Here is a 14918-nt window from a genome sequence, read left to right as displayed (position 1 = left end):
CTGTTTATCTTTAAAATAATCAATTGTATAGAATAAATGAATCAATAAATGTAAAAGGATTACTTTATAGCTTTACAGCGCATCGTTAGGGATTCTTTCATTACAACATTGTTTTACACATAGACTGTAAATAGCCCACAAAATCTCTTTAAACTCATCCCAAATATGAACTACAACTTCCTCACAGCATTGCGTCAAATACTTGCTGTTGATTGGTTGCAGTTCACCTAAATTTGATCATCCATGTCTCTATATGGCTCCATAATCCTGTCAATCAAGTCATTAAATCTAAACCAATCAGCTCTCGAGATTGTCTCATGTGGGCGGGGCTACTTTGCTTCCTCACACAGCATGCTTGTTTCCTGGTCGTTGCTAACAACCTGCTGCCTGCAAATTGGTCTGTCCAATATCCCCTCATGCGTTGACGGTTCCCCGCTTTAGTGGTTTTGAGATGTGTGTAAGAATGAAGCCGTGTCGACGCTGAGTGCAGCGGGACTCTCAGCTCCGTGCTGGCTGCATGGTGCTCCGTGTCTCTCTGCCTGCTTTCTGACGCTTGAGGTTTGCAGTCTGGCCTCCAGCCGCGGCTGCGAATTAACTTAATTTCTCAGCGTCGCCTTGCTCTGAAATAATTTTTTTATAAAGATGGCGGCGAGGAGGACATTGTGAACTAAATGACTGTCAGAAACATCGCCTCCATTTGTAATATGGTGAGTATCTTGCTGTGTGTGTGTGTGTGTGTGTGTGTGTGTGTGTGTGTGTGTGTGTGTGTGTGTGTGTGTGTGTGTGTGTGTGTGTGGTCACTACTTATCCACTTTATCAGATGTCGGTGGTCAGACAGGCTAAACCTGCTGCATCCTAAACCTAGTAGACCTTTACACACTGCCCCTTCCTCCTTATCGCGTGACATTGTGCGTTGCGGCGATACAACACAATGTACAATTAGTATGGCTGTCACCGATGATTGGCAGGTGGATGAAGCAGCGCGCTGCCTTTGGCAGCTTGTTGTGTTTGCATGAGGTGGTGCTAATGCTGGGAGCCTTCCCTTTTATTGAGACTGGATACTAATGTGTCAAAAGCCTGCAGTGCTGGTCTGCAATACACTGAGTTATTACACTGCATCCCATGCAGAACAAGTTGAATGTATTTGTATGAGTTTTACAGACACATTGGTGAAGATAGACAGCACTGCTAAAGACGAGTCAAGTTTGAATGGACTCAGATTGGGTAGACATTAGGTGGTTGGGTGTACTAACAGCTTCTTCGGTTTGCAGTGGGGCTGAGTGATTATGGTTGAAATCACAACATCAATTTGGATATTTCTCCATTATTTCATTATGTCTTGATTCATTGTATTGTTTATAAAATGTCAGGAAATAGTGAACAATGCCCATTATAATTTACCACAGCCCAAGGTTATGTAAAATTCACTTTGCTATCATGAATGACAAAGAAAAGCATAAAATCTTGAGATTTGAGAAGCTGAAACAAGGACATGTTTTTGTCTTAGAAAATGCTCATTAGTTTCCCACAGCCTAAGATGGCATCTTCAAATTGATTGTTTTACCCAACCAACCCAGAGAGACGATCATAAACGACACCAAATATTCTCCTTTGAAGGAACACGCCAACTTATTGGGACTTTAGCTTATTTACCGTATCCCCCAGAGTTAGATAAGTCCCAAGGGGGTAAGCTGATCTCCACAAAGCGTACCTCCTATGGCCCCATTTTGATGCTAACAAGCACTCACCTGCCGTTAGCATTCCATTGACTGCCATTCATTTTGGCGCCACTTTGACAGAGAATAACTTTACATCTGAAGCGTTTAAAGACTCTATTTGTCCATTGTTTATTTCTAAAGAAACACGACAATGTATAAAAGGCTCCATTACCTTGTACCTCACGTTATGGCTCCGTAGAAGACGTTTTTGTAAAAATAGGCTAACGATTGTGTCATAACCACGTGACTTTCTGTCTCATAGTAGAGGAATTAGCGTATAGTACAGGAGAAGCTCGCAGGCAGTTTGGACTTCCATTAGCTGTTTAAGTTTAATTACTAATGTTAACTATCATTTTAGTGATCAATAATTAGTCTGTGCCTATGTTATCTCCTTACATATACCTACGCTCTCCGTCTCTGCTAGATTGGGAATGATTGAGATTTCTCTTGGCACAGCTACCAGAAGACTTCCAACTTTCAGACAGGTTGCTCACGTCACATCTACGTCTTCAAGCTCAGTTGGAGGCTGCTCAGTAACGCTCAGCCATCACCGGGAAAGATCTTCTAATATACTTCACTGGTCTCCGTCCAGAGCAACGGGATCTGTTGGTCCATTGTCTATGATAAGTCCATACATAACCTTCTCATCTCCGTGCGTGTTGTAACTCTGTTTGACACACCCACCGCTAGCCTCGCTTAGCACAGATCCTGGAGGTAACTGGCTCCATCTAGCCTACTGCTCCCAATAAGTAACAAAATAACGCCAACATGTTCTTATTTACATGTTGTGATTTGTATCGTCACAGCGTGTACAAATAACAAGGTCACATGAGACACAGCCATCTTCTAACTGTATACATACTGGGAACTATATTCTCAGAAAGGTGAAGCACTGCTACTCTCTGCTCCTCACCATGGGCTTCTCAGGTGCTGCAAGCATATCACTCCGCCCAAGTAGCAGAATGTGCTAACTCGGCTAGCGGTGGGGGTGTCAGTCAGAGTTACAACACGCACGGGGATGAGAAGGGTATGTATGGACTTATCTAACTCTGGGGGATACGGGGAATAAGCTAAAGTCCTAATAAGTCGGCGTGTTCCTTTAAGATCAACATATGAATTGATCGTTTCAACTCTAGCTTTGCTATCAATGTTGATATATGACAATGTGGCAAATGTATACAAAATGACATTAGACACATAATCAAACTGACGTTTAATGCAATAAACTGTTTTGCATTGCATCAGACAAAAGTCTTCCGAATGTGTAAAACAAAACCATCAGTAACTCATTTAGTTAGTTTTCGATTGAAATGTGCCTGCAGGCTCCAAAACTGCTATATGTCTGTTGTCAGGAGCAAAGTAAAGAGATAAATGCTTTAATACGTGGCGTGGCCATGATGGACTTTAGCAATAGCACTAAGTTTGTGCTTGCAGACAGATGGTGTTTTGACTGAGGAAAGTTTGTCACAGTGTTACATTGATTTTCTCTCATTCTTCTTTTGGTATATTTAGGGCAACAGTACACTCATACATTACATGTATTACTGGCAATATGTTGGTAAGGACTTTCAGACATTTAAAAGCACATAATGAAAAACTTTATACTAAAGGTGAGGCAGAAAAGATTTCCAACAGTACATGTTTATAATACAAAGCAAGTGAGCAAAGACTGTGGGTGTTGGGATTCTTCTGCTCTGCCAGTGTACCCATCACAGTTCTGTTCTCAAAGCCTGCATTGTTTTCTTTGAGACAATCAAGGATAAGTCTTTTTTTCTTTTAAATAAATGATGCCGCTGCCTGCTTTTTATAATGAGGAGCTCCGAACTAAAATGTGGCATCAGGTGTCAGTAGCAGTTGCATGGATATTTCGTTTTTCTCACACTCAGTGTTTTGTGTCAACATTTATGGACTTTCAGGAATTTGCCCACTATTTTCTCTCAAGTTGTGTATAATAAAGGTCTGTATAATAAAGGTCACTGTTTGCATTCTACGACTTCCCACAAGGAAAGAATCAGTTTGTGTGTAGTGTACAGTGCTGTACTTGGACTTGTGCTCAGACTGAAGCTGTAAATTGGACAAAGAGGTATTCACTGTCTTTGACAGGAGAGAAATGACAGTCATTGAAAGTCAAAGCCTTCCCCGAACTAAATTGTCTTCTGTGTTCGCTCAACAAAGCTGTGGTTCATTTGGAAAAGCTTTGAGCTCTGACAAGAGATAAGTGGTCCGTCTCTGCAATCAGGTACAAAATACTCCGGACTTTAGACAGTCTATTTAGACCGTATCCTTTTTCAACTTTGATAGGATGGTTTTTAGGGTTTTTGCTAGCAAGAAAAGACTTCAAGACGAGCTACGACATTCTAATGGAAATTGATGCATTGACATTTGGCGGAAAGGATCATTTTATCAATTATACTGCATGAAAGAGAGGCCTCTAATTTTGCTTTATCTCTTATGTACAGCTTTAAACTCTCAGTAGTCCTTTTCTACACAACATTTCCATATTCATTTGGCTACAGACTAGACTAAGCAAATGAGGCTTTCATTTTAGCCTTGTAACTCTCCATAATAACTGAGTGAACTGTGTTGTATAAGATGATGTTAATGATGACAAAAAAACAACATCCTTCATGTCTCATATTTTGTCTCTGGTTTTTTTAGGGCACTAATGCCTCTGCTCTGGAGAAAGACATCGGCCCGGAGCAATTTCCAATCAATGAACACTACTTTGGATTGGTCAATGTGAGTATCACTAAATCCTTTCATACATCAACCCTTGTGTTGTCTTCCCGTCGACCATTACCTTGTCGTCCTTCTGGGGAAAAAATTGAAAATGAACTTTTTTTGGTGCCTTTTCTGTCGTTTTTGTCGCTTTTATTTGATGATTTTGGCGCTTTTTAAAACATTTTTGTCCCTCTTTTCAACGTTTTTTTTTAAATGTTTATTCATGGTCATTAAACCTCATTTAAATTACATTATACCTATTTTTTATGAGTTTATAAAAAAGCTGAAATTATGAATTATTTCGACTAATAGTTAAGATCAGAGGATGCTGAGTGAATCACAGACTGGTTTATGTCAAAGTTTAGTCAAAATACTGTTTTAAAACCATTTAAACATTTATTTTTATTTTTTTTCAAATGCTATGAAATTAAATAAAACAACAAAAATTCAATGAGAGTAATCATTCATTTTACCTGCGAAGCATGGTGTATCCAAGTTATTTTGGGGCAATTTGTTTGTAAGAAAGACATATTTCTGATATAAAAAAAACTTTGAAAACAGGTCAAATTTGACCCGAGGACAACACAAGGGTTAACAAAGAACACCGCCAAAAAAACACTGGTGTCATTTTTCAAAACAAACTGCCATGGGCCTCAGGTGAGTCATGTCCTCTGGATAGTTAGCACTGAAGGTGAGAGTGTTTGTGAGCCTGTTGGCCAATATAGGGATGTTTTGTTTCCTTAATATGGCATTCACATAAACACCCACGTTTCTCAACACCCCAGATGCTGTCTCTGCCAGATGGATAAAAACAATTGATCACAACTGTATTTTCCCACCAGCTCATTTCACAAATAATCTCTTTAATAAATGGACTGAAACCCCCCTTTTCTGTTCTCATCTTTGCCCCTGCCCCTCCCTTCCTCAGTTTGGAAACACATGCTACTGTAACTCGGTGCTCCAGGCTCTCTACTTCTGCCGGCCTTTCCGGGAGAATGTGCTGGCTTACAAAGCCCAGCAGAAGAAGAAGGAGAACCTGCTCACATGCCTGGCTGACCTCTTCCACTCCATTGCCACACAGAAGAAGAAAGTGGGCGTCATCCCGCCCAAGAAGTTCATCTCCCGCCTACGGAAAGAGAACGGTGAGAGCCCAATCCTGGTTCAGTAAAAGACATGTATGATTACAGTTTTTTTTTTTTCTTCAATTGCTAACATGCATTGGTCCAAACTGAAGTCACATTATCAAAACTCTTCACACAGTCAGCAAAACAGAAGTCTATGTGGACCTAGTCTCGCATTGCCAGACCAATCCACAGTGCCTCTGCAAAATAGCCTCGGGAAGGAACTTGTTTTGGTGGAACATGTGTACGTTCAAAGGTTGTTTTAGTCGTGCAACAGAAAATTCAGATTGGACAGATAGTCTAGCTAGCTGTCTGGATTTACCCTGCAGAGATCTGAGGAGCAGTTAACCATAGTCCTCAGAAATCCACCAGAGGTTAGAACGGCAACACAAAGACAGAGGAAGGTGACGGATATCTGGCCGGAAAAAGTGAGATCCGGCGGGATTTCCGGCGGCAACAGAGCAATCCTAGAAGTGGAACGTCGTGGATATAGATTAATCTGGAACAAACTGAATCATTTGTCATTGCTTTCACACAAAATGCATTCAGTGACCACATTCACCAAAATCCATGAACGAATATAATGGGATGCATGTTGGTGATGCAGACTGTACGAAGAGTTTTGAAAAGTTTTGTTTTTAGTGTTGCCCGATGCTTGTTAGCTATCAGGAAAAAAAACTAACATGAGTTCCAGTGCTTTTCAGTTAAACAAGGAATAAAACAAGATAAAACAAATCCAATATGTCAAAGATAATATGATCATTAAAGCATTCCCGACATTATCAGTTAAGATAAAAGTTTGCTTTAAGTTGGGTTTTAAAAGAGGATACTTGATATAACACCTAGGAAATCACTACAATGGACAGTTTTCACAGCAGGTAAAGCACAGGTATAAATAATGCCACTGATGATGTCTGCATGTGACTAATTACTTATTAGTTACACCTGTGCTTTTGTTGGTATTACAACTCAAATTGTGTCCCATGAACTAGGTCTTTTGGTTGGTTTGGTGTCTGACAGTGAGCATGCTAAAGGGAGCTCAAATTCAAATGTCCTCGCTAGAGCTGTGAAGATAAATCATATATAACTAATTAGTTGTCAACTGTCAATTAATGAATCAACTATTTTGATAATCAATTAATCGGTCTAAAGCTGCAGACACACAGACCAGACGGCCGACCCTCGGCAGAAAAGGCATTTGGACTGATCAGTCTCCTCAAATTGGTCAAAATAGTGCCTCAGAACACACCAAAGCGACGAGACGTAATATGTCTCCATAACAGCAGGCGGCGCTAATCTGTATTGTCGCCCAAAAATGAAAACCGGCAGCTGATTGGACGAACGCGTCACGTGGGTCTGGTTTCTCTGGAAATTCAAATCATCATCATGGCGGCTTGTTCAGAATAGGATCTCATATTGTACTAAATAGTTCGCCGAAACGTGTTTCTGAAAACATTTTAAGAGAGAAACAGGCCGTGCAGTTGCTGAATCTTCATTTGAGTCTTCATCAGTCTTCATTTCAGATCGACGAAGGTCAGTTTAAAAGATTTTCGTCAAGATTTTCCTCATTCCACTCCCCGTTTCTGGGTTAGCACTCAATCAGATGGGTCATTTGAGTCCGACTGCCGGCAGTGGCCGCCCGGCCGATTATACATGTCATATCGGCCAAAATGAAGGACGACGGCACCTCCGACTGACGACGGCACGGAACACATCGAACAGACTCGAGTGACTGACCTCGCCAGACTGTCCAACGGCCAATTATTGGCTTGGTGTGTCAGCGCCTTAAGTCATTTTTTATATAAAAAAAGAAGTAAAAAATGCTCTAATTCCATCTTCTAAAATGTCAATATTATTTGTTTTTAGTTCCGTTATTTCCACTCCTTTTATGACAGTAAACTGGATATCTTGACAAACAAGACATTTGAGGACGTCATCTTGGGCTTTGGAAAATACTGATCGACATTTTTCACCATTTTCTGACATTTTATAGACCTGTTTGGTAAAACGATTATTCGTTAGTTGCAGCCCTAGTCTCCGTGAACTTTACATGCCTTCCAAAGTAGCCTTTTCTATTTGGTATTCTTGTTTTCTCCACAGACATTAGTTCCTAAACAATCGCAGAGTGGAGATTTGTGGTTTTGTATTGCGTGTGAGTAGCAGTGCTGGCTTTAATGTAGTCTGAATGTTGGAGGTGAAGGGCAGGTGCATGTTGGAGCTAAGGTCATTCAGAGAGTGGAACTGACAGAGACAGACTGTTCTCTGCTGTCCATATTGACGAAGCTCTTTATGTGAATGAACAATGCAATCTCTGTTGGGATTCAGCTTTGGTCAGCTGCCTCCTCTCTGGACATTTTTGTCTTTTTTCTGCTCTCTTTCCCCCCACCCCCCATCCTCACTTTTCAGATTTTTTAACTTTCACATACACGTGTGTATGGATGTTGGCATAATCGGTGTAGCCTTCTGATTTTATTTACATGATCTGTAGTACTGTAGACGTCTCTCAAGACTTAGCAAATTAGCAAATCATTAAAGCAGCCAGTTAGCTTAGCTTAGGCCAAATACTAGAAACTAGGCCAAGAGCTAGCCTAGCTCTGTCGGAAGGTAACAAAATCTGCCAAGTAAATAACACCTTGTATCTGGCTTATGTACTGCGTACAAAACCAACATGTAAAATCAAGGATACAAAGGATGACAATTGGGCATTGTACGGTGGGTTAAAGCAATACTTTGCTGATTTTTAACCAGCTCTGAGTCATCTTTGTGTGGGCAGTGTTCCCTGCTTGGCGCGCCGGGCAGCGGAGGTCTGCCGTCATCCGCTGGATCTCGGACGTGTTTTCGCATCATCCGGTGGATTTCAACAGACCTCCGCTGCCCGGAGCTTTGTACGCTGGTGTCACGAAGGGGAAGCCAACACCATTCATCTAAACACACTGCCCACATTGCCATGACACAGCGCTGGAGGTTTTAATTCAGCAAAATATGTCTTAAAGTGCTTATATTATGCTCATTTTCAGATTCATAATTGTATTTAGAGGTTGTACCCGAATAGGTTTACATGGTTTAATTTTCAAAAACACCATATATTTGTTGTACTGCACATTGCTGCAGCTCCTCTTTTCACCCTGTGTGTTGAGCTCTCTGTTTTAGCTACAGAGTGAGACCTCTCACTTCTGTTCCATCTTTGTTGGGAGTCGCACATGCTCAGTAGCTAGGTAAGGACTACTAGCCAGTCAGAAGCAGAGTATGAGGGCGTGCCATGCTAGCAGCTAGGTGAGCATTATAACGTGTTACAAAGTGACCACGTTTGTCTCTGAAGTAAAGGCTGGACTACAACAGAGCTGTTTGGAGCAGTTTGTGAACAGTGTTTTCTGTTGGAGATGGTAAGTCCCTTTGGGGTGGACTTTGGGCTTTTTCACTTTGTAAATCTATAACGTGCACAAAAAAAATATATAACACAATAAAGGAAAGGGAAAAAACCAAAAAGCATAATATGCTTAGCTTTTTGCTAAGCTAAGCTGACAGGCTGCTGGCTGTAGCCTTATATTAAACAGACAGACATGAGAGTAGTATCGATCTTTTCATCTAACTCTCCGTCAGAATTAAGCGAATAAGCGTATTTCCCATAATGCCAAACTGTCTCTTTAAAGGGAAGCTGTGATTCAGGCCATATATTACTCGACACAAAGCCATTCAGCTGTCTAACAAAAAAAATAGCTTTGAGTGATTTTAATATAGGCCTGCCTTAGGCTAAGTGTGCAGAATTACTATGTACAAAATTACTAATATTTGACTCAGTTAATCATTATGAAATGGCTGGAATCAAGATCAGTGGCCAAAATACTTGCCTGGGACATCCATATAATTTCCCCTCTATGAATTATCTCCCCTTACTTTATCTCTGCCTCTTACTCCAGATCTGTTCGACAACTACATGCAACAGGATGCCCACGAATTCCTCAACTACCTGCTGAACACGGTGGCCGACATCCTGCAAGAGGAGAAGAAGCAGGAAAAGCAGAACGGGCGCCTCAAGAACAACGGCACCGCCATCACCACGGAGACCGAGATGGAGAACAAGACAGAGCCCACGTGGGTTCACGATATCTTCCAAGGCACACTGACCAATGAGACACGCTGCCTCAACTGTGAAACGGTGTGTGTGTGGCTCTGCTTTATTCGCCTATTGAGTGTTTCTTAGAGAGTAGTATATTTAATGTTGTTATCTGTCCCCGGCTCGCTGTCACCCTGAAAAACAGATCTGTCCTGAATAAGTCTGGAAAAGGGATTAGCCTTTTGCAGAGATGCTGAGAGATGCAACAAGACAACAAAAAATATGCGCTGAACGCACCCGGTGGGCTTCCGGCCACCCACTGTACGTCAAGGCTGGCGGAGGCTTTTGTCCTCGCAATTTCGAGGGCGAGGAGTGGGAGGGGTTGCCCTGAACAACCCCTGCCGACACCACGCCGCTGCAGTGCACAGAGACAAAAGCTACTCAGTACAATCAGCATTTCAAAGACCGTCTGTGTGTGTATAGGTGTGGGCAGGCAGGGCGTTATGTCACAGCACAGCAGGCCTATCCTCACTCGCTCAGTCAAAGAAAAACCCCAGTTTAGTTACGTTATTCTCTCTCTCTCTCTCTCTCTCTCTCTCTCTCTCTCTCTCTCTCTCTCTCTCTCTCTCTCTCCTTGACAGGTAAGCAGCAAAGATGAAGATTTTCTGGATCTTTCTGTGGATGTGGAGCAGAACACGTCAATAACACACTGCCTCAGGTAGACTTGATTTATTACACGTTCAGTCACAGTTAAAAGGCCGACAGTCCTATTCCCTTTGGTCTGAATGAGATTGAATAACCAAGCCCTCCTGTGGCGTGCTCTCCCCTCCAGGGACTTCAGTAACACAGAGACGTTGTGCAGTGAATACAAATACTACTGTGAGGCATGCTGCAGCAAGCAGGAAGCACAGAAACGGTCAGTAAAGCACTGAGCTCAACACCACTGTCATGTGTCACCGCACACGTTTCTGAGCACGTATGCTTCTCTGCAGGATGCGCGTCAAGAAGCTTCCTATGATCCTGGCACTACACCTGAAGAGGTTTAAGTACATGGAGCAGCTGCACCGCTACACCAAGCTGTCCTATCGAGTGGTGTTCCCCCTAGAACTCCGTCTGTTCAACACGTCCGGGGATGCAGTCAACCTGGATCGCATGTACGATCTAGTAGCGGTGGTGGTTCACTGTGGCAGGTACGGTATGCCAAATACCAGTCCAAAATAAAAGACCTTAAAATGAGTCATAGTGCACTCGCACTTGATACCAACTAGGTATGTAAAGATGTACCGTAGTGTCAGGTTTCAAGACTTTTAATCCCCTTAAAGGAGAATTCCGGTCGATTTCAACCCGTACCCGTTGTTTGGAAATTTTGAGTGCTGTCACTAGCGAGAAAAACGAAAACAATCGGTGCTGCCTACACCGTGTTATCCTCCTGCTAGATTTTGCAGCCAACAGGCTTAAACAGGGCACATTTTAAACTTGTTTTTAGCCTCTAAATATGTTTGAAATGTCATTACAAGTGCCTACCCATGTGCAGTTATTCCTACCGAGGGAATACAGCGAATCTGACTTCAGTAGCTGTGACAGAAATGCATAAATGTTGTGTTAATCCATACCTCTTTATTTCCTGGTTTCTGGTGAAGTCCACACTAGTCGATCGCCGAACTCATACAATCCAATATTCCAAAACGTATTTTTCCCCCAAAAAAACGATTTGCCGTGGTTATTTCCATAGTAATGACTGTAGCAGCAAGCTGTAACCTGACACCACACCACAGCTCAGCCTGCAGAGTGGCCGGCTGGAGTTCAAAAGTTCAACAGCTATGTCCTCATGTTTCAGTCATTGTTGATGTTTGAGCTTCACTGTGCAGAATGATGATGTATAGAGTTTGACACTAACAAACTGTTTTCACATTCATCTGCTGAAGGGTGGAAGTCTCTTTGTGCTTACCATAAATATGAGTTAAAGATGTGTACGAACGAGATGATTGTGGGGAATCACAACTAGTTTGGAAGCCAGTGTCCTCCAAGTGTGAGGACTTTTCCATGAAATACGAGACACATGGCAATGAAAAATATGAGCATGTTCATTTGAAATATTCTCACTGTGAGGACAAGACTTTAGGCAAGAAAGCGAGTAAGCATGTCTCCCAAAATGTGAGTGTTGAGGACCTTGGCTCATACTCAATTATGAGTATGAGCGGCATAGTTCTCTTCTTTTCTTCAAAGACAGAGTTGCTGCATTACTACTCAGAATTACCTGAATACCTTTAACATAAATGTGACATCACGAGAATTTCATCTTTAGACCTAAAGATGATTAGGTGCTCCATTATGTATTACAAAATAATGATAAATATTTAAAAAATGCAAATGTTGTGAATCTTTAACATTGACGCCTTTTTGAAATCCTAATATAATGACGACGAATATTTGTGTGTGTTTGTGTATTCTGCATTTCTGTTGCACACATGACTTCAGCAGCTCCTGCAGGAAGCTGAGACAGATGTAGTACAGTGTGGGAGTTTTTGGAATGCAGCATATTTACATCAGAGACTCACTATTTGCCTCTGTTTCATCAGCGGCCCAAACAGAGGCCATTACATCACCATCGTGAAGAGTCACGGCTTCTGGCTGCTGTTTGATGATGACATTGTGGAGGTGCGTCACTTGACTCATCTGTTTTGCTGTACATTTACATTCGCTGTTGTTCTTGACCATCAGTAAGCAGCATCTTGATTGTGTTGTGCAGAAAATTGACGCCCAGGCCATCGAGGAGTTTTACGGGCTTACCTCAGACATCTCCAAGAACTCTGAGTCAGGATACATCCTCTTCTACCAGTCCAGGGAGTGACTGGAGCTGGATCAGGGACACAGGAGAAGACTAAAATAGGATGAGACCTTTCTTTTCTTCTTTTTTCTTTTTTTACTTTCAGCAGACCCAGACTCCTACCATCTCCATCCCATCCTGTTCCCATCCTCCAAGTCCGACCTCGTGCCAATCCTCTGTCCCATCCCCAACCTCTTGCTTTACCTGTGCTTCATCTCTCTCTCTGTGTAACTTGCTTCTTGCCTTTTAGTCACCTGCATCTGGACTGCACTTTAAAAAACGAAAGCAAAAAAATGCTCAACGGCATGACAAAAACAAAAAGGAGTCTATGTTCACATGGAGTCCCACACGCTTAGGTGTACACTGGTGGGAGGAGCCTGCAGAGGTGATTCTCTACCAGATACAAGGTTGGGTTGAAGGGTCTGGTGCAACCCAGACTGTTGTCAGAAATTGTTCAAATCATTTATATGTATATAAGGTCTTCTTCCATGATGCGTCACCCCTGCTTAGTTCCTTTCATTAGGGCTATTTTCCCCATCACTGTTTAGTCCTTTGATATGTTCCTGTCCCTGGCAGATGCATGAGAAGTGAATCAAGTTGGAGACAAACACTGTATAATAGATAGATTTCATGCATTTTCAATGGTTTAGAAGCAATATCTGAACACTATTTAGAGAGCACTCACAAGCTAAAAAAAACGACCTAAACTTCAGCTGAAACTGTTGACAGTACCAAGGTTGTTTTGTCCCATAGAGAACCACTCTGTGAGCCGCTGTGTGTGTGCTTTAACTCATGTCAGACAATCGGATATGATCAACACTTAATCCAACTGAGCCACATGCTCCAACACTACACACGAAAGGAAATCCTGTTTTCTCTGTCAGATGGATCTCCATTCAAATCAGCTGAATCTTTATAAGTTTTCATTCAGATAGAAAACCCATATTTATTGTACTTAACATATTTATTTCTGTTATTTGGAGTGCAGCCTGGTAGATAATGAAGGTTAATGTGTAATATGGCTCTTTTGAGAGCTTTGTATGTTAAGACTCTTGTCTAAGCTCTGTGTGAAGGACACTGTGTATGTAATACACAACTTAAAGCTGGGGTAGGCAGTTTAGTTTTACGTCATTCGGCAAAAATTCTATAATGGTCTTTTAACATATTGCAAAAGTGGTCTGATGCACCTACTATTGGCTTTGTTTTCAGGCTATAGAAAAGCCTAGCCTGTGACGAAAGACTTTGGCCGATCACAGGTCATTTTAGAGAGAGTTGAGAGAGTCTCTTCAGATGGTGAAAAGCTGAATCGATAGCGGAAGATCCTGCAGAAAACGTTGCTATTCCAGCATTGGCAACAACTGCCTTCACTGCAAAGCAACCCAAAAAAAATTACGGCAAACACAATAAAACGCACGTAAATATTGTCAAAGCATTTCGGAGATGGTGAGAAAATGTTGCTAATAGTTTAGCCTTCTGCTTACTATAAAAGCTCAAGGCTGTGGCTAACTGAAGTTCATATTCATGTAGTTAGCTAGAGCCTCGAATCTCAGTGTGTCATCTCAAAGGGCTTTACAGGCCCACAAGTTTAAACAGGGCAGTTATTCTCATAGGATTGCCGCTGTATAACAACCAGTGTTGGGAGTAACGACGTTACTAACGGCGTTATTTTTTCGGTAACGGAGTAATCTAATTACTTTTCCCATCGTTGCAATGCCGTTATCGTTACTGAGAATGTAAAGTGGCGCGTTACTACAATTTGGTTGAATGAAGTGCGAGGTGTCAGGCTTTGGCTACACATCAGCTGCCTGGAGAGAGCAGGGGTGGGGATGATGACACCGTTGCAAATGCGATGATGATTGGCTGGGTGGGCGGATGCCCTGCTCACGCTGTCTCACTGCACGCTCTGACTACCACTAAACGCAAGACAGCGACAATGGCGACGAGCCAGGGAAATTCAAAGGTAGCGTTCTCGAATTGGAAGTACCGGCACTACTTCTCGCTCATTGAAATTAAAGGCAAGAATGTTTATGTAACATGCACGCTATGCCGAGGAAAAAATACTTTATCCACGTCTGCCTCAAGCAACTCCAATCTTATGAAGCACCTCACATCAACACATGCTAACACGAGACTTGTTGCTGCTGCTAACCCAACCCCAAGCCCAAATGCAGCTAGCTCCAGCGAAGGAGACGGAGCCACTCTGTTAAAACAAGCAACGCTCAATTTTTCTGTATATAGTGTTTTTATTCTTCAATCAGTTAATATAAACATCTTTGACGTTAAAGATGTTATAGAACGTAATAGCGTTATAGAACATAAAAAATAATGTCAGTTACTTTGCTGAGTAACTAATTACTTTTACAATGTGGTAACTGAGTTACTAACTCAATTACTTTTTGGGAGAAGTAATTTGTAACTGTAACTAATTACTTTTTTAAAGTAAGATGACCAACACTGATAACAACATCGGGATCACA

At 41.9% G+C, this 14918-nt stretch overlaps 1 protein-coding gene across 1 annotated transcript; it reads left to right on the top strand.

Annotated features, from left to right (window-relative positions):
* The first annotated feature begins 334 nt into the window (after positions 1-334).
* usp46 (ubiquitin specific peptidase 46) lies at positions 335-13131 on the top strand. The gene is made up of 9 exons (XM_031311957.2): positions 335-707; positions 4377-4457; positions 5368-5581; positions 9478-9716; positions 10256-10332; positions 10447-10530; positions 10607-10804; positions 12194-12272; positions 12364-13131. The coding sequence occupies exons 1-9, from the start codon at positions 672-674 to the stop codon at positions 12463-12465; spliced, it is 1110 nt and encodes a 369-aa protein (XP_031167817.1). The 5' UTR covers positions 335-671; the 3' UTR covers positions 12466-13131.
* Positions 13132-14918: the final 1787 nt, after the last annotated feature.

This window comes from Sander lucioperca, chromosome 11 (genome assembly GCF_008315115.2).
Source record: "Sander lucioperca isolate FBNREF2018 chromosome 11, SLUC_FBN_1.2, whole genome shotgun sequence".
In the NCBI taxonomy this organism is placed as follows: domain Eukaryota; kingdom Metazoa; phylum Chordata; class Actinopteri; order Perciformes; family Percidae; genus Sander; species Sander lucioperca.
The sequence above is the reverse complement of the archived record's forward strand: the minus strand, read 5'-3'. Positions and strand labels throughout refer to the sequence as shown.

What these genes read in the sequence shown, in the direction of transcription:
- usp46 (XM_031311957.2), top strand. Translation starts at nt 672, where the DNA reads ATGACTGTCAGAAACATCGCCTCCATTTGTAATATG. An exon ending in ACTACTTTGGATTGGTCAAT is followed by an intron (nt 4,458 to 5,367) that starts GTGAGTATCACT and finishes TCCCTTCCTCAG; the next exon opens with TTTGGAAACACATGCTACTG. An exon ending in TCAATAACACACTGCCTCAG is followed by an intron (nt 10,333 to 10,446) that starts GTAGACTTGATT and finishes TCTCCCCTCCAG; the next exon opens with GGACTTCAGTAACACAGAGA.